Source organism: Molothrus ater, chromosome 22 (assembly GCF_012460135.2).
Source record: "Molothrus ater isolate BHLD 08-10-18 breed brown headed cowbird chromosome 22, BPBGC_Mater_1.1, whole genome shotgun sequence".
NCBI classification, from domain to species: domain Eukaryota; kingdom Metazoa; phylum Chordata; class Aves; order Passeriformes; family Icteridae; genus Molothrus; species Molothrus ater.
Genome location: NC_050499.2, coordinates 2,376,569 through 2,395,212, shown reverse-complemented (window position 1 = coordinate 2,395,212; position 18,644 = coordinate 2,376,569). Strand labels below are relative to the sequence as shown.

The following is an 18,644-nucleotide window of genomic DNA, read 5'->3' as shown; positions in this document are numbered from 1 at the left end:
AGTGCAAATAAAAGACGGAAAAATAAAGGTTTATGCTCTGCAAAGCCCCCATTTAGCATCTCCACCAGACTTGTTTCCTTTGTACAGTCATTCTTCTCCATAAAAAAATATGAAAAGAAAAAAAAAAGATCATGAGGGACCAAAAGGAATTTATTTTATCTTTTTCTTTCTTAACATTTCTCTTTTTTTGGTGCTTTGACTGGGACTGGATGATGCAACCTTTGCTAAAATTCAGGCTGAGCACCACAGTTTACCTTAGAGTAAAAAAATGAAGTTAGTAATAATATGACCCCATTGATATCACTTCTTGAAGCTTTAAGCTAATTTCTTGCAAAAATGGGCAATTTTTTGAGTCAAAAGCTGTAATTTTACTTTAAGGTCCATCTCTGGAGCAACCACCACAAGACCCCAAATGGAATGATTATTTGATTATTTATTTTAATATTTAAATGACTATTTGAGTATTTAATGTGACATTTTGGGAAGGGAGGAGTGCCACAATTGAGGCTACAGGGGAATACAGGGCAATGTACTACAAGCTTCCACATGGGCAGAATTTTGCAAATAATATTGGTAATATTGATTAAATGATCATTTTAAAATAAACCAAAGATAACTACATGTCTATAATTCACCTAACTGGAATAGAAATAAAACTGCACTTTTTTTGTGCAGTTTTACTGCTGACTTTCCCATTTTGTACCACTTCCCTGGTGTCCAGCTAGTTCTCAAGTGTTGAACATAATTTCAACAAAGAGGATTTTATTCACCTTTTATTCATTTTCCCTACATTTTGATGCATTTCTTCAAGAATCCTATGATTTGGGTTAAGGAAAGAGAATTCCCTGGATTAGTAATGTGCAATGATACTGGAAAAGCCAACCAAGGAAATGTGATCAGGGTGGGGAAGGCTGCAGCTCCCTTTCTCCAGGTGCCAGAACTCCAGAGATGGACTCTGAATGCACCAAACCCACCCACGTCACATCAGACCTGGCTGTGCTGTTCCTGGGGAGCTGGGGTGCTCTGGGTCCCCTTCAATGCATTTCCCATTGCTGGGGGGGAACCTGAGGTCTGTTCCTTTTTCCCCTTCTCCCCATCACATTATGTAACTTTTCCCCCACCAATCACCATCACTTTGCCTGTGCCATCTTCTCAATAAATGTCAGGCTTTTGCTATTAAAACCCCCTCGTGGCACTTTCCCCTCCTGTGATGCCATTTCCAAAATGTTGGACCCAATGCCTCTGCCAAAAGTTACTTCTGTTATTTTTCTTATCTGGAAATTTTGCTGCAATTGCTGCGAATTTTTCATTCGATTCCCAGACATTCCTTTCCACAGCTGAATTAATTTTAAAAATGCAAATAGGACTGTCAAATACTTGGACATTTTTTTAGTATTCCTTCCCCACCTCCAGTCTTCTGGGGGATGTAGTTTTCAGTTTGAGAAATGAGTATCTCTCAGGATATAGAGAGCAAAAATCAGTCTCTTCTGCACACTCTTGGATTTGGCCCTGGCAAAGGATCCAGCTGATGAACACGGTGGAAATATTCATAAAAAACCAAATGTGGTCCAGGAGAACACCAAAAAGCAGCTGGATATTTCCAGGTGCAGCCAAAGTTTGGAGCAGCTTGAAGACCTCTAGCTTTCCTCCCCTGCCTTGTTTTTCCAGGATTCTTCCTAAAGAAGGGCATCCAGAACACCATTTTTGGAAGTGTGTTGGGAAAAAGCAACTTGGAATATCAGAAAATGGGAATAAGAAATTGCTGTTTCCAGATACAGTGGTCAAAGGCATTTTAAACAGTATTTTGTGATGATAAAAATTGCCATTGTTTTTGTGGTGTAGAGGAAAACTCTCCCAACACCATCTCACTGGTGTCCAAAAAGGCAGAATATTGGTAATTATTAGAAAGAGCTATTAAAGGAATTAATGTTCTTTCTGCAACAGAACTTTGGTGAAACCAAAGTGACCCAATGGAAGTGGAGGCTCCACCTTCAAATAAATATAGAGAGATATCTCCAAGAAGATTTTAAAAAAATATATTTTGCATACCAATTGCCTCAGATTGCAAATGTCAGCCAAATTCTGCTAGGCTGTTCTGTTCTGCAGTGGAAAATATTTTATATATTTTATATTCTGAGACTCAAGGAAGTCAATGGAATCACAGAATGGTTTGGGTTGGAAGGGACCTTAAAGCTCATCCTGCTCCACCCCCTGCCATGGCAGGGACACCTTCCACTGTCCCAGGCTGCTCCAAGCCCTGTCCAGCCTGGCCTTGGGCACTGCCAGGGATCCAGGGGCAGCCCCAGCTGCTCTGGGCACCCTGTGCTGGTGCTGCACCACCCTCAAGTTGAAATGCTTTTGGCAATTTTGAAATCTGAGCGTGGAAACAAATGCATCACTAGGTGTCTCTGCAGACCCACATCTCAGCCCTGATCAACAGCAAAACAAGATTTCTCTGAATTAAAGTCACTTCAATGAAGAAAAATATCAGGGACATGACACAAAAAAAGCCCTTTCTTACAATAAGGAAAATGTCCAAGTGCCAAATTGTAAGAAAGTGCTAAAATTCAGTGCTACTTGAGCTGCTGTCCTTGTCCTTGTCCTTTGTGACACAGACATTCATTTGTGGGTGGTACACCACGTGTCAAAATCTGTCTCATCCTAAATCTGAAAATTACTTGTGCTGGGGGATATTTGGAATTAGCTGGAGAAAAAAAAAAAAGAAACCCATGGGTTTGCCAAGAAAGAGATGGCCAAACTCAAAGGCATGCAAGATAATTCATAAGGCTCCTTTGTGAATGGATGTGTGCACGGAGATGAGAAAAAAGTTGGCTTTAAATAAAGAGGAATGCAGGGCTGCTCACAGGGCAAACTTGGATAAATTAAGAACTATAGAGAGAAGAACTGCATTGAGTCCCACCAAAGCAACTGTCCACCTGCAGCCACAGCAGCGTGGGCCAGTGGAAGGGTCCCTGCCCTTGTCAGGGTGTTGGGCTTTAGGGTCTCCTCCAACCCACACCAAACTACAATTCTGTGGAGAACTAATCTGAGAAGAAGAAACGCTGTCCTGAAAATGCCCATTCAAACACTGCCATTTTGAAATGAGAGCTGGAAAAACCAAAATTTGATTCCATTTAAATGTCCCTGGCAGCACTGTGCTCCCCAATGTGATTGGTTTTGCAACTGTTTTTTTCTTGCAAGTGGAGAACAGTGAGGACACCTTTGATGTCAAAGGAAAATTGAAATTAAACATAGATTTAAATTGGTTTCCTCCCTCTTCCACAAAAGAAGGACCTCCCCTCTCCCATCCTGGTCAGAAACAGCTCAAAAATACTCATTAAATTAAGGGAGTGGGCTAAAAAGTCCCTCAATGAGGACTTGAGGTAGAAGAATGAAGCCAAGTGAAAATCAACCAACAAAAAATGAAGAGGAACTGATTGCTTGGTGGACTTGCAGGACAAAGAGGAAATGATCCAATCACAAGACAAAGCAAAGCACAAAATGAGGAAGCAATGGAGAAAAGAGGGTACAAAAATCTTTGGTAATGAAAGTTCAGGGAAGACTCATCACATGGGAAAGCTCCAGACTCGTCACCCAAACTTGGCCAAAACCAGGAATCATCTGGCAACATAAGAAGATTTCAGCAACAGTCAAAACACCTTGTCTGGGGGTTCTCTCATCTTCCCATCATCTCAGACACTTTGCACCTCCAAAAATTCTTGCGTTTTCCATCTTAGAAAGCAGAAATAGCAGCAGGCAAAGGACCATCCTTTTTGGATCCACCAGGGAAATCCAACAGATTCACCAAATTCACCATTGAGATGACATTTTGACAGGTCCAGACATTGTTTTCCCAGTTTTGGTTGATATCCTTGTTATTGTGTGCCCATAATTTTTTTAACATGTCCTTTGGTAAAAAACTTATCCAAAACCTGAAATATTTCACTTTCATGACAAACTTGGTGTATCTCAACGCAAAATGGTTGATGTTCTTTCCAAATCCTAAGAAAACCTATTTGCTGGGACACCTCCTTCATTGATACTAATTACATTTCATTATTTAGATTTTTTTTTAATCCTGAATTAATGGCCTATTTGCTCTTGCACCTCCCCTCAGCATGAAACCAACAGGCTGAAAATTAGAGAAATGATCCCACTTGCCATTTTTTAAACAATCCCATGATTTTTCAGCTCTCTGGAGCATCCTTAGCCTCTAAACTCAACTGATGGATATGGAGCATTTCCACCCTTTTTTATCCATGCTAACTCAAGTAGACTCAATGAGTTGAAGCACTCAAGCACTTGGCATGGTGTAGTTGGAAAATATTTGCCTTTGTGTTGTCACTGCTCTGTCATCCTTATCCCATGACCAGAGGAGATGGTGACTCTATCATGGGCCATCACTGTGAATATTTCAGCTCCACCTGCTGAAAATCCCTCAGGGCTGAGCCAACATTTCCCCTCCAGTTGGGTCTTTCCTGGGTGTGTTCCCATTTATTTCACAACTGCCTCCAAATCCTCACTTGAATTCCGCAACTTTCAAGTCTGGCCCAGAAGGGAAATGGCAGCAGCTCTGGGTTTCCAGGAATCAGAAGCTCTTGGTGCCTCTCCATGGGCCTGATTATTTTCCAAAGACTTGTGCTAATTTTCTGATATGATCCCCCCCTCTTTGTGAGACACTAAATCCTCATTACTTTTCCTGACCGATGCATTCTAATTAGATCAACACTTAAAAAAAAAAAAAAAAAAAGGAAGGAGGGGGGGAAAATTCACAATAGCCACAGGACGGCTTTCCATCTCATTAACTCCCTCACTTATTATTTTCATGAAAATTACTGATAAAAAACGTGCATCTCCATTTGCTGGGACCGGGAGCTTTGTCGGCTCATATCTAACATCTCTCTCATCACCCAGGATGTGAGCTGTTGCCATGGCAATGCACAATAATAGAAACTAATAAATTACAAACGAGATGCTCGTTGAGCAATTATTGTTCTCTTTTATGCAAGTGTCTTGCTAATTTTGATCATAAGGAATGCTTCCATAAAGCAGCGAAGGGATAATAAGTCTATTTCTAGAGATTATTAGAATATAGAGTGAGGATGGGGTTTCTTAGATCAATGATTAAGTGGTTTGGTGCTTTCAGGGAACCTAAATAAAAAACTGAACTTTTCTGGGGGGCTTTTCCCTCATCATGTTGGGAGCTTCAGACTCTGCAGCACCTGGAGCTGAGCTGCTAAAAATGATATTATTTTCCTTTCCACCGCCTTAAAAATGCCCCAAAAGCCCTAAGAAGGCCCCACCTGCCTCCTTTTTAGGGAGAGCTCCAGGAGCTGCCTGGGTTATTTTGGGTTCACTGCAGTTATTTCTGGTGGGATTGCGCAACCCTAAATTCTACTTTTTTACCCCAAAAGTCAAGTGCCTGAGAGAGGGAAATGCCCTAGGGAAACACAATCTAGCATCAAGATTTTTGGGATGCAAGCAGCCAAGATTTATTCCCTGCACTGCAGATGCACATGAAAACCCCAACCCATGGGCAGCTTCTTTTCTGAATATTGAGTTACAATCCCTTATTTTGCCCCAAAAGCCACCAAGGTTCAACTTCTTTTGGCTACTTCAGGTGATATTTCTGCAGTTCTCAGGCATTTCCTTGTACTCTTCCACTATCCTTGAGGCACCAATTGTCTTCTTCTCCCATCTAAAATCCAAATTGTGCAAAAGAAGAAGCAAAGGGAATGTTGATCATGCTGGGGGAGAACTGCAAGATCTGCTGAAACACAAAAAGGAGCAGCGAAGCCAGAAAGAGTTACCTGAGACCCAAAAATCCTTTGAGCTGCCTTAAAACAAAAAGTGAGAGAGAAACAGTAGAGAAAATCCTGATGTTTCTCTCCTTCCTGCCAACAACAATTTTTTTCATTAAAAAATGCAACTTTCTTGTTTCTATTCCCACACACTTGCACAGCTCCCTTGCCCTCACATTTAATTGCTGCAACATTAGAGTTTAGGAGTCTCTTGCAGAGCCACAAACATTGGGGTTGCAGCTCTGCCAACACATGCAAAAAAGGACTTAAAAAATTCAAAATAAAGGGAAAAAAGTCACCACAACATCATTTATTGCACTCTATGAGCAAGGCACAGGATTTTTTTTTAATTCTTGGGGATCACTTTTTCAGGAGGCCACAGCTCTTGTAGAGGAAGTCTGAAGCCTTGTTGGCAAGTCCCCATTGGCCAAAGTGCAACAATGGTTATTGGAGAGGAACTTCAAGGCATTACCTGGGGGTGGAGGCTGATGGAGGAGGGGTTGGGGGAGTAGGGCCCCCCCAGGTCGTTCCTGAGTAGGTTGTCACTGTGCATCTTGGTTTTGAGGCAGGTGATGTAACGGTTGCAGAAGTCCTTGCACAACTCATTGACCTTCTCCAGCTCCAGGAGGTGGATGCGCAGCACCTGGATGGCCTTCACCATCTGCACAAGGGCACAAAGTTAAAATCAATATTCTCCCCCAAAATCTAACGTAGAACCGATCCCCTACAGCAGAATGAAATTCATTTCCTTTCTCAACATGCACAAGAAATGAATATTCTTGCCCAAAACCCATCCCAGAGCCCATCCCTCTGCATATCTGCATTCCTTTTCCTTGCCCATCAATCAGACGAGATCCAAGAGGAAAAAATTCACCAAATTCACCACTGCCTTCATGGGAATTGCTCCCCATGCCCCAAAAAAAGAGTACAAGCCAATCTCCTCGTTGTTGAAAAGTGTTTGGTTATTCTCTGGAGACCACTTCTTCTAACAAGATTACGGGGCTGCAACTCAGCCGTGAGCTGTTGCTGGTGCAAAGCCTGGGCCTCATTAAAACGTACCCCATAAACCTTAAAAAATTTACACATAAAACATTCCTCTCGCCGAGCTGAAACCTTAAGTTTTACAGCCGCTGTTTGAAATCTTGCATAATATATAAAATTTCAGCTATTCACTCCGGGGCAATAAATCCGGTTTTATGTAACAAAGCGTCTTTGCATTTCAAAGAGTGTTTTTAACTTGCAAATTTTAGTGGTCATCTTTACAAACTGCAAGTTGCCATGGTTGGGAAACATCCTGAAAAATCCAGGGCCAAACTCCTGTGGCAGCTCACGACAGAGAAAGTGAATTTTTGGTTGGTGAACAACAGGGATGATAGGTTGAGGCTGGAAAAATCTTTTATTTAGCTTCCTTTATTGTTTTTTTCTTTTTTTTTTTCTTTTTATTTTCCCCTCCTCAGCAGTTGACGCAGGCAAAGCACAAGGTGGAGGTGTCGTGCCCAGGATTTCCGCATCCTCCCAGGGCTCACCGGCCATGAAAGTCAATATTCAAGGGCAAAGGCAAGAAGACCTGACACATATATGTAAAAAAATAAATCTCTCAATTATCTCAGCTCATTTGCTTAGGGTCTCATTTTATGTCCCTGCTCCGCTGCGTCGTATATCTGTCCGGATAAAGAGTTACAGTCCAACGGCGTACGTGCGCGGGGTTGTAAAAAATACAGATGCTGAATTAATTGACTGTGTGGCACTCGGCAGCTGATTGAGTTGATAATGGTGAGATCTGACCTTTTTCTAATTTCTAATTATGTGCATCTTGGCAGCGAGGAATACATGACTCTTATTCTAATGATAGCTAATGCCACTGGCCTTTTCAGCCCTGCTGTGCCATCACCAATTTCTGGCAAATGGGTGGTGTTAAAAAAAAAAAAAAGGAAAAACAAAACCCAAAGAATAACAACAACCAAAATAAGGAAAATGTAAATAGAGGAAAAGGGTCCAGGTTGAAATGTTGAGTTTTGAGCACTGCAAGTCTTTTTAACTCAAAATTCCCTCCCACCAACAGGAATGTGCTTCTGCAGCATCAAATCAACCATCTCCTCTGTCCTGATGCAGGTTACCCACACTGAGGTGCATGGCTCCTCCTTTTTTGGTGGATTTCTGGGCATTGGATAGAAAATATACACCCAGCTATGTACTAGAACCAGGGCAAACCCAGATAAACAGAGATACAGACACAGAGAATGACACAGCAACAGATACAGAAATATATGAATATGAATGTATCAAGTCTGTAAGGTCATACATGGCATCAGTGGGATCAATCCAACTGCCCATGGTCACCTTGGCAGCAAGAGTTTCTTCAGAATATGCCTAAAAACCACGATTGGTGTGATGTGGGTTTTTTTTTTAGAAACCACACAAAACCTGAAAATAGCTGGTGTGGATACATTTCCTGCACTGACTATTTGCTGGTGATGTTTCATCTTTATATGTACAGAAATAGGTTTTCCTTTCCTCAAATTTTAGATTCTTTTTCCTTCATCTGGCTCCATTTCTCTCCTCCTGCTAGACCCTTACACCCATTTTTATGCAATTTAATGCAATGGGGGTTTGTTGGTGCACCTCAGCATTTGTTTAGTCCAAAGACTGAAATAATCCCAAACATTGTTTAGGTTATTGGGTTCCTGTGAGTTGTTTGGTTTTTTCTGATTGCTTGTCCCAGAGCAATTTCTGTTCTTGACTACAAGTTATTGCAAAATGAGTTTAGCAATATGTAAAAGGGGGGCTTTGCCTGGCCTCCAAATTTTTTGGAGGGCATTCTGCAGACTCTTGTTTTAGGGATGTTAAAAAACTCTTCTCCACAAGTTAAAGTTGGGTGCAAACATGTGGGATTTCACTTCATGTTCAAATCTTCTCTTGCTTTTTTTAAAAAACAGTAGGTTTTGCACCTAGGTAAGTTTTGCTAGTTCTTCCCTTTGTGATATGTGATCATTCAAAATCACCTCCTTGATATCTGCAATACCTGGAAAAAGGAGCCTGTGAATTGCCTGATTTTGCTTCTTTTTTTGGGATGGAAATCCCTCTGCTACAAGTCCCAGGGGACACACAGTCCCTCAGGGGAGGTGTTTTGCTGTTTACACCATCAGAGGTGCACAGAATTCCCTCTCAGACCTTGAAAATCCATTTGTGGAGCATCAGGACGGTGCCACAAACTTGTCTACCCACGTTTGCCATGGAGACCATGTGTGGAGGCTTTCCTGGACAAAATGACAGGATTTGGGGATATTTCCTGAGGTCCTCACAAGAGAAATCCAAAGCAGAGTCTTCTGAGGCACCATCCAGCAGCAATGGATGCAGTAGGAAATTTGAATTGATGCAGCAGGAAGTTCACCAAAGTGGCTTCAAGTGTTCCAAACTGTTGAGATCCATGACCTTATGGAAAAAGTTATCATTCTGCCCTGCTTCTAGGACATGAGCTGGCCATGACACTTCAAACCAGATGGTGGCAGACGAGCATGCTGACACTTCTGCACGTTGCACTGAGGAGCAGTAATTCCTACAGAGACTGCAAGTTTTGGGGCACAAACCAACCAGCAACCTCAGCTGTTTTCAGGAACCTCGTTGACCCCATGGAGGTTGTGTGGGACAAAAGGGGACAGGGGGCTTGTTCTTACAGGGGATCTTCTGGAAAATGTCTCAAAGAAGGTCCTGGAGAAGGTCTCAAAAGGTCTGTGGAAAACCTTGCCAAGATGACCAGCACTACAGAGCCCAGAGACATGGTTGTAGATCTTCATTTGTTCCTCACCCCCTACCTTTTCAACACCCCCCAGAAATCATCTGCCACGCCCCAGCCGCCTATACCAGGTTGTCCAGCTCGGGGTCGTCGCTGAAGAAGGGCTTGTGTTCCTGCTCCTGCTGGTGGACAAAGTTCTCGATGTCAACATCGAAGCTGGCTGAGGTGATGCACTCCGAGCCCTGCGTGGCCTGCTCACACTTCTCAAAGAGCAGCGTCAGCAGCGGGAACAGAGGGTGCCTGCAGAGGACAAAGGAGAGCACCCATAACTCCCACTGTTTTAGGTCTCATGTCCATCTTTACCCATCCATCCATCCATCCATCCATCCATCCATCCATCCATCCATCCATCCATCATCCATCCATCCATCCATCCATCCATCCATCCATCCATCATCCATCCATCCATCCATCCATCCATCCATCCATCCATCCATCCATCCATCCATCCATCCATCCATCCATCCATCCATCCATCCATCCATCCATCCATGCATCCATCCATCCATCATCATCTATCCATCCATCATCCATCCATCCATCCATCCATCCATCCATCCATCCATCATCCATCCTCATCCATCCATCCCTCATCCATTATCCATCCATCCATCCATCCATGCATCCATCCATCCATTCATCATCTATCCATCCATCATCATCCATCCATCCATCCATCCATCCATCCATCCATCCATCCATCCATCCATCCATCCATCCATTCCCTCCCAGTCTCTAAGAACCTGTTGGTGCAAACCTCACTCCCAAGTCACACTGGAAGTGGTCCCTCTAGATCTCCTTCAGCAACAAAAAAAAAAGCTTAAAAATTGTAAAATTCAGTATCTCCTCCATCAGGCTTGTTCCAATATCTTGGTGTTTTCCATCATTGCAACAAAGTTAGCGTTTCCTAAATAGGCAAAAAGGTTAAGTCTTGGACATAGCCAAGATGTCCTGGAACCATCTGCTGTCCAAGTGGCTTTTCCTTTCAAGGATGGACATCAGCACCTGCTCATGGATGGTAATATTTCACCTCAAAATCTCTTTTGGTTGGAGATGGATGGCACTTCTATCTGCCTGCAGCATCCTATGGACCAACCTTGTTATGGGTTGCTCCCCCACCAAGAGGTCTCTTTGCACCTCTGACAAGTCCACAAAGATGGGTCAAATACCACTTCTTTCTTACCATGAGATCATCTTGAAAACAAAGATTTATAGTTCTCCTTGAAATCCAAATCTCTCCAATGATGATGCCAAGTTGATGCAATACAAAATGCAAATACACAAAGAGCACCAAAGCGCATGGACAATACAGGGGTGAAGACCACGGCTTAGGGAAAGACTCAATGAGCCCCTCCAGCTGTGCAAATTCAAATCAAAAATGTTTTATGGAGTCTTTCCAGGCAGAGATGCAAAATGCTCCTGCAGGAATGGCCTCCCACAGCACTCCAGTTATCCAAGCACAATGGGATTGGCTCCACCATTTTATCTCCAAAAGATGGCCCGAAAGATGATTATGAATCACCTCCTGACAGCCTCTTTGAGTCGGAGTCAGGCGAAGGGGTTAAACCCCTTGGCTAAGTCTTCATTTGCAGCTGCTAATACCACAGCATATTATAGTTTAATCTGTCCTGATCCTGGTTTAATGCAAGATTCACCGAGGCTGGAGCAGAGAGTGGCGAGGGGGGGAAATCATTTCATAATTTCAGTCGCCCCGCTGGAGCTTAGCCAAGGGATATGAAAGGCAAATTCCAGGCGGAAAGTTGAATTATTGGGACTTATGAACGGTGGCACCGCAGCAGGTGCCTGCTGCCATTTCCAGAGCTGCTCCAACAATTAGGAGCAGAGGTATGGAATTATCCCCAAGGATGGGGGTTTGGGGAGGGGGAAGGGGGGTTGCAGCCCCTGAGCAATTTGAGCCCCTTTTCTTTGAGGGGTTGCATTAAGGCCAACATCACCCCGTGCTCCTCAGTATTGATAATGGGGGCAGTGCTGCTCTGGGCTCCCAGGAGGTTTGGGGCTGGCCAAAAGGAGGGAGTAGGAGGAGGAAGGAACGTGGCCATGGGGAGAACGGTTTGCTTTTCAGCAGAAAATAAAATGGAATAAAAAATTTAAAACCTAAGATAAAATAAAAATAAAAAAACCAAAGTGGAATCCAATCCGATCAAATCCATCAATAAGTAAAGATAAATTAAATGAAACAAAACAATAAAATAAACACAAAACAAAATAAACGTTAATGTTTAAATAACGTTAAACTAACAAAAAAAACCCCAAAATTTAAAATATCTGTATTAAAAAAAAAAAACAAAAACAAACACAAGGGGAAATCAGGGGGCCAAGACCCCCAGGGATGGGTTAAAGGAGGGCACCAAGGAGGGCAGTCCCGAGGAGTGCTAGAATTTGGGGGTTTGCCATGAGCTTTATGTGGAATTATTGTGGAATTTGGGGTTTTTTTTTCATTTTTGCATGGGAAAAAACCAACCCAAACCACGTTTTCTCCATTTCCAGCCTTTCCGTGCTCACATCATGCAAAGGAAAGGACAGCCCACCATGGCAGGTGGAGGTTGTGGCATAAAAATTAAGAGCTGGAGCCCCTTTTTGCCATGAAATTTGCAGTGGAGGGAATGGATGGATATCCAGGATGCACAGGAGAATCAACAGGATTTCCCCACTGTGGGTGTTACAGAGGAGGAAAACCACCCCTCTGGCAGAAAGGAGAATTTTGGAGTAGAAAAATCTGCTTTTGCTGATTTCAGTTTTGGAAAAAAAAAAACCCTGAGTTTGTTTAGTTGGGCTTTTTTTCTGCCAGGGAATCCTCCAAATGAAAGGGCTGAACCAGCCCTGACATTTTCCTGCAGGAGAGAGGTCGTTTGCAGCCACTAATAAAAAGGATTCGACACGGGCTAATAAAGAGGAATGAATTCCTCTAATGGCCTAATTTCCCACCTCAGCCGAGCCAGCAGCACAGCAGGCACATCACAACAGGAATTTTATTTTTTTTCACCCCTTTTCCCCTAAAAAAAACCTCAAACAACCCAAAACAAAACAAAAAAAAACCCAAAAACCAAACAACAAAAAATAACACCACAAAAAGCCTCCCATCAAACTTAATGCAAAGAAATCCAGGCATTTCCCACTTGGAAAAACCCAATTTGTGGTGCTTGGGTGGTTTAAGCATCATTTCCCTTCAGGAGCATCATCTTCTCTGGCCCAAAATCCATTGGGAAGTCCCAGCCCCACTGTTGCATAAAGTCAAGAAAACACTTTAGCTGGGAGAAAATTGCAGCTGAGAAGTGGCACTGCTGGACCAGTCCCTGCCAAGCTGCTCCCACACCAACAAGGGTGGGGAAGGATTTTTTTTCCCTTTTTTCTATTTTTTTAACGGGTGATAAACTCCTGCTAGGGCATAAAACCCGGCAGGGTGACTTGTCCATGGGTTTTTATATTTCTCATCACATTTTCCCAGCAATTTCCCTCCAGCTTGATCGACTGATGCTTACAGCCAATGCCTCTGCCTTGGTGCAATTATTAAAAATTAACAAAAATCCATTGTTTGGGTGGAGGGAAATGGGCCTAGGAGAGCTAAGAAAAATCCTTGTGTGCATTTGATACCCAATGACATACCCACCATCCATTTGAACCACTGGATAGGGAGATATTCAGCAAAAAAAAAAGGTTAATTTTATGTATATATATAATGTATTACATAAGTATATAGTAGGATATATTTGTTTCATATAAAATATATTTGTGGGTTTGTTTTGGTTAGTACCCAAAAATAAGCATCCAGGTTTGGGCAATAAGTGCACACAGGGAGCTGGACAGCAATTTCCCCCCAGTTTTCTGGGGCAATACCTCCCACAAGGTGTTTGTTCCATGTCTTTGACCTTCCAACTAAGGCTGTGAAAATCCAAGGGTGGGGTTCGTTTTCTTCCCTTTATCCCACAAATGCTGCAGAACTCCTCAAGGAAGGGCAAAAAAAGGTGGTTTTGCCCTCAAATGGCTTCTTTTGCTTTGAGGAAATTATTTCCATCACTGAGAGACCTGCAGTGAATAATTCTTGGAGTTTTCCATGGAAAGAGTGAGTTTATTCCATACTTTCATCCACTTTTTCAGACCTTTCAGCCTTGTAATATTTGATATTTGTAGGACAAATATTTTATTTCCTTCAAGTCTAACCTGCAATTTTTGGTTCACAAGCCCCCACAGCCCTGGTCATTGATAGGTTAATTCTAAACCTTAAACTTTAATCCTAATTATATTAGAATACTGTTTCTCTTGCATCATTGCTCTATGATTTGTAAATTATCACATATCACTTGTATAATTACATATTACTTATATAATTATACTATTTACATAATTAAAACAGTACTTACAGTAGTTATATAATAACATTACTGCATATATTAAAATATTATATATTATTATGCCTAAATTGACAAAAAAGTGAACTGGAGGAGCCACCCATCCCTTGCCCATCACTGCCCACATCCTGTACAGACACAGGAACTGCACATTTCAGGTTAATGTGTGACTTCACTCCTTGTTCAGCCTTAAGTCACATGGCTTTGTCCCCAAAAAGGTAAATTCGGGGGTTTTTTTAAAATATTTTGAAGGGGCAGAGATGCTGCAGAACAACATCCACGAAGGAGCTCCATCACCACATGTTACAATCAATAGTTATTATTGCTAAAAAGGAGCTAATTGCTAATTCCCCCCTTCTCCTGTGTTAATTAATGCATTAGAAGAACAGCAGATTAATAATGCATAATAACAACGAATGCATCAAGCAACCAACCCGGCAACCGATGCATTAATTAATGCATCGGCGAACTGATGCAACAACCCACAATAATGCAATAATTGATGCATTCCAACAACGAAGCCATTAATTAAAAGGCATTAATGAATGCAATTATCTAGCCTCACCTGTAGACAGCCCTCTTGTCGGCCTCCAGCTGCGCCTGGGGGTCGCCACCCGCGGCTGGCACCGGCGCGTTGGCGGCTGCCGCCGGCGTGGTGAGGTGCACGGGCTGGGCTTTGGTGGGCTGCTGGGCTGTGGCTGTCATCTGGGCAGGGCAGGGAACAAAGGAGAGAGGGGAAAAGAAATGTGAAATAAAATATCAAAAAAACAGGATTGGTTGTGCTTTCCTGCTGGGTTTGACAGCGCTCTGCGCAGGATTTGGGGAGTTCGGGACTGCAGTGCTCTGGCTTTGGTGGGCCCTGGCTGTCATCTGGGGAGGGCAGGGGATAAAGGAGAGGGGGGAAAAGAATGGGAAATGAAATGAAATGAAATTAAATGAAATAAAATAAAATAAAATAAAAACAAAACCAGAGTTTGTTGAGCTTCCCTGACGGGTTTCGCGGTGTTCTGCGCAGGATTTGGGAAGTTCGGGATGCAGTGCTCTGGGCTTTGGTGGGCCCTGGCTGTCATCTGGGGAGGGCAGGGGATAAAGCAGAGGGGGAAAAATAATGTGAAATAAAATAAAATAAAATAAAATAAAATAAAATAAAATAAAATAAAATAAAATAAAAACAGAGTTTGTTGAGCTTTCCTGATGGATTTCGTGGCGTTCTGCATGAGATTCTGGGAGTTCGGGATGCAATGCTCTGGGCTTTGGTGGGCCCTGGCTGTCATCTGGGGAGGGCAGGGGATAAAGGAGAGGGGGGAAAAGAATGGGAAATGAAATAAAATAAAATAAAATAAAATAAAATAAAATAAAATAAAATAAAATAAAATAAAATAAAATAAAATAAAATCAGGGTTTGTTGTGCTTTCCTGACGGGCTTTGTGGCATTCTGCATGAAATTTGAGGAGTTCAGGATGCAGTGTTCCAGACTTTACTGGGCTGTGGCTGTCATCTGGGGAGGGCAGGGAATAAAGGTGAGAGGGGAAAAACAATGTGAAATAAAATAAAATAAAATGCAAACAGGGTTTGCTGTGCTTTCCTGAGGGGTTTCCCAGTGTTCTGCACAGGATTTTGGGAGTTTAGGGTGCAGCGCTCTGGTGGGGCAGGTAAAACATACCCAGGCATTTTATCCTTGCCTGGAAAGAGAAGGTTTAGATTTTCACCACATTTTCCCCCACTTTTCCCACTTTTCACCAGGGTTAATACAGGAAAAAACTCCCACCATCTTTATTGTGTGGGGTAATTTAGGCAGGGATGTTTCACCCAAGTCCCAGATTAAATCAGCTGCAGCACCATGGTTTGCCAAGAGCCCTTTCAAAGCAGGTATTACTGTCTAGACAGAGTCATTTTCAATTTTATCCCAAAATGAGGTGAGCCTCTTCCAGCTCGCCAAGCCCAGCAATGAGTCACCTCAGAGCTGTGAGAAGACAGCCAAAAAAATTCCAATATTTTTTTTGGTGCCCATGCCCAAATCACCCAACTTTAGCCCTGATGGTCCCATCACAGGAATGATGTGTAGTGCTGTGAAATAAATCACTCTGACCACAAACATTCTGCTTATTTGAAAACAGCAATGATTTTAGGTAAATATGAATCTTTAAGAGCATCAGCAGCACCCCAAATCCAGCCTAAAATCCCAGTGAATTTTCAGCCTAAAATCCCAGTGAAAAACTGTTGCAAAGTGGTTGGTTTGCCTGCCTCTCTGCTGAAATTTGTGCAAAAATTAGTATTTGCCTATTTTTACCTGTAAATGTTCAGTCTTCCCTCGAGGCACAGAGCAAAAGGAAGCCCTGGTTCTTGCTAAACGTTATATATCTCATTTATTATATCTAATTTTAAGTAATATTTAATTTTAAATTGATATAAAAATTACATATTATATATTTTATATGTCATTTATTTATTATATAAAATTGCTAAACATATATATATAATTAATTTATTTGTCTAATACATTTATTTCTTCCTGTCTGTGTCTTGATAGAAATAATATTTTTATTCATTTGTCTGATATATTTATATATTTATATTTCTATATTTTTATATATTTATAAATATTTTATATTTATATTTATATATTTATGTTTTTATACAGAAATGGACTTATATGTATTTTTTATTTATTTTGCTAATATACCTTTAAATTTATTTGTGATTGTTAATATATAAAAATCTTCATATACATAAATTATTGTGTCATTAATTAGTGTAAATGTATATATATGTATATTTATACAAAAATATGTAAAACTTTATAAACCCAAGCTGGACCAAAATCATGACACCTTTTGCTTTTAAAATGTTTGCCTTTAATATCTCCTGCCTGACCTTTTGCTGTCGCTTTTTTTCCACTTTTTTTTCTTCTTTTCAATCTCCTTTATTGTTCGTAACTCCAAACTTGGGCTCCAGCACCTGCAAATTCACTTGGCTCTATTTGATTTCCAACTCTCCCAACAGGTTCAATTTCTGTCCCCTCCCTGGTGCTAAAGAAATGAGTGAAATTTGGGCTTCACTTCCCCTCCTGATCCCAGCAGTTGGGATTTCTCCTTTTCCCCCCCATTTTCCATTTAAAACTAGAATGCAGCAGATTTTGGGATAATCCAGCCACATCACTGAATATCTCTTCATCTTTTTTTCCCTTTTCCCCTTTTTTTCTCCCTATTATCTCCATGGAAAATTACACTTATGCAGGGAAAAAATGGCTTTTCCCCCCAACCTTTTCCCTTTTTTTTTCCCCCCCCATCATCACACTTATTTACCAGGATCCCAAAGCCCTTTTTGCATCCTGCCAAGTTGAATATTTCCAGCCAAGTCTGCAACTAATTGAGCTATTACCCAAAAAAAAATAAAAAAAAGCTTCCTTTGGGGCTGCTCTGAAGCCATTACCTCACCTTGGACTAAAGAAAAGGACAAAAAATAAGTCAAAAATAATTCCAAGTGTATGGAAAAAGAGGGGAGAGGATGCTGAGATGGGGGGGATTTGCAGCTGAATAGGGAGGAGGGGAAAAAAATGGAGCCAAAAATGGAATTTAGGGGAGCAGGTGGGGAGGGAAAAGGCAGCAGGTTCCTGGTAGTGGGAAAATGGGAAATAGGAGGAAATATTTGGGTGTAAAAGTTGTAAATTTTGATTAAAAAAACCACAGGTGGGTTTTGGTTTGTTTCTTTTTCCCATGGAAAATGGCCAAAAATAGTTGGACAGGGGGGGAAAAAAGGTAAATGAAAAAGGAAAATAAAAAGCACAAAAAGTTAAGTTTGAAAAGCAGCAAAAACAGTGAAGGAAAAAATTATAATGGTGACAATAATTATGTAAACGGTTAAAAATTTGATAAAATATGTTTCAAATATGTTCAAAATGTGTTTACAAATATATTGGAAAAGTAAAGTTTTAAAATGTTACAAATATGTTCAAAGATGTGAAAATCGAAAAATGTTTTATAAATGTGTTAAAAATATATTTAAAATGCATAAAAATGTAAAAAATACATTTGTAAAACTCCAAAATGCTTTAAAGTGTAGAAAATACAAAAAGAGATGCTAAAATGTTGAAAAAAAATTAAATTATGTTCAAAATATCTTTAAAAATACATTTTAAATATAGAAAATATAAAATTTAAATTATACATTTATATTTTTATATATATTATATAATTATTATATTATATATATTTATTTAAATATAAAATTTAAATAAATAAAGTAAATAAATTTAAATATATATGTCCCTGTTATAATCACAAAAAACCCCACTTCTTATGGGGAGGAGGAAAGATACTTTTATCACTTTCTGTGTTGAAAAAGATGAAAAATCAACTTCTCCATCCGATTTTTAAATTTTTGTCACAATATATTTCTAGACTGAGATATTTATTTCTTTATTGGTAATTTTTGTCCCTATTGTAACCACTTGGAGAAGTTGCTTTTTATCACTTTCTGTGCTGAAATTTAGGAAAAATTAACCCAATTTTTAACAACACTTTTTCTTCAATATATTTTTAGAATAAATAAATGAATAAATCCCCCTTCCTCCCTTTTTTGTGCCTCTTCTGACCACCTAAGGAACATTTTTTGTTTTGGAAGGGCAAAGCTGCTTTTACCACTTTTGATGCTAAAAATACCTATTTTTAAAAAACCCTCTTT

General features: G+C 40.8%; 1 protein-coding gene across 1 annotated transcript in view; it reads right to left on the bottom strand.

The window, feature by feature from the left end:
• The window catches only part of PKNOX2 (PBX/knotted 1 homeobox 2), a 106,234-nt gene that overhangs the window by 8,496 nt on the left and 79,094 nt on the right, over window positions 1-18,644 (bottom strand). The window contains 3 exon segments of the mRNA XM_054517119.1: window positions 6,274-6,462; window positions 9,663-9,834; window positions 14,527-14,666. Of these exon segments, the coding sequence (XP_054373094.1) occupies window positions 6,274-6,462; window positions 9,663-9,834; window positions 14,527-14,666 (501 nt within the window).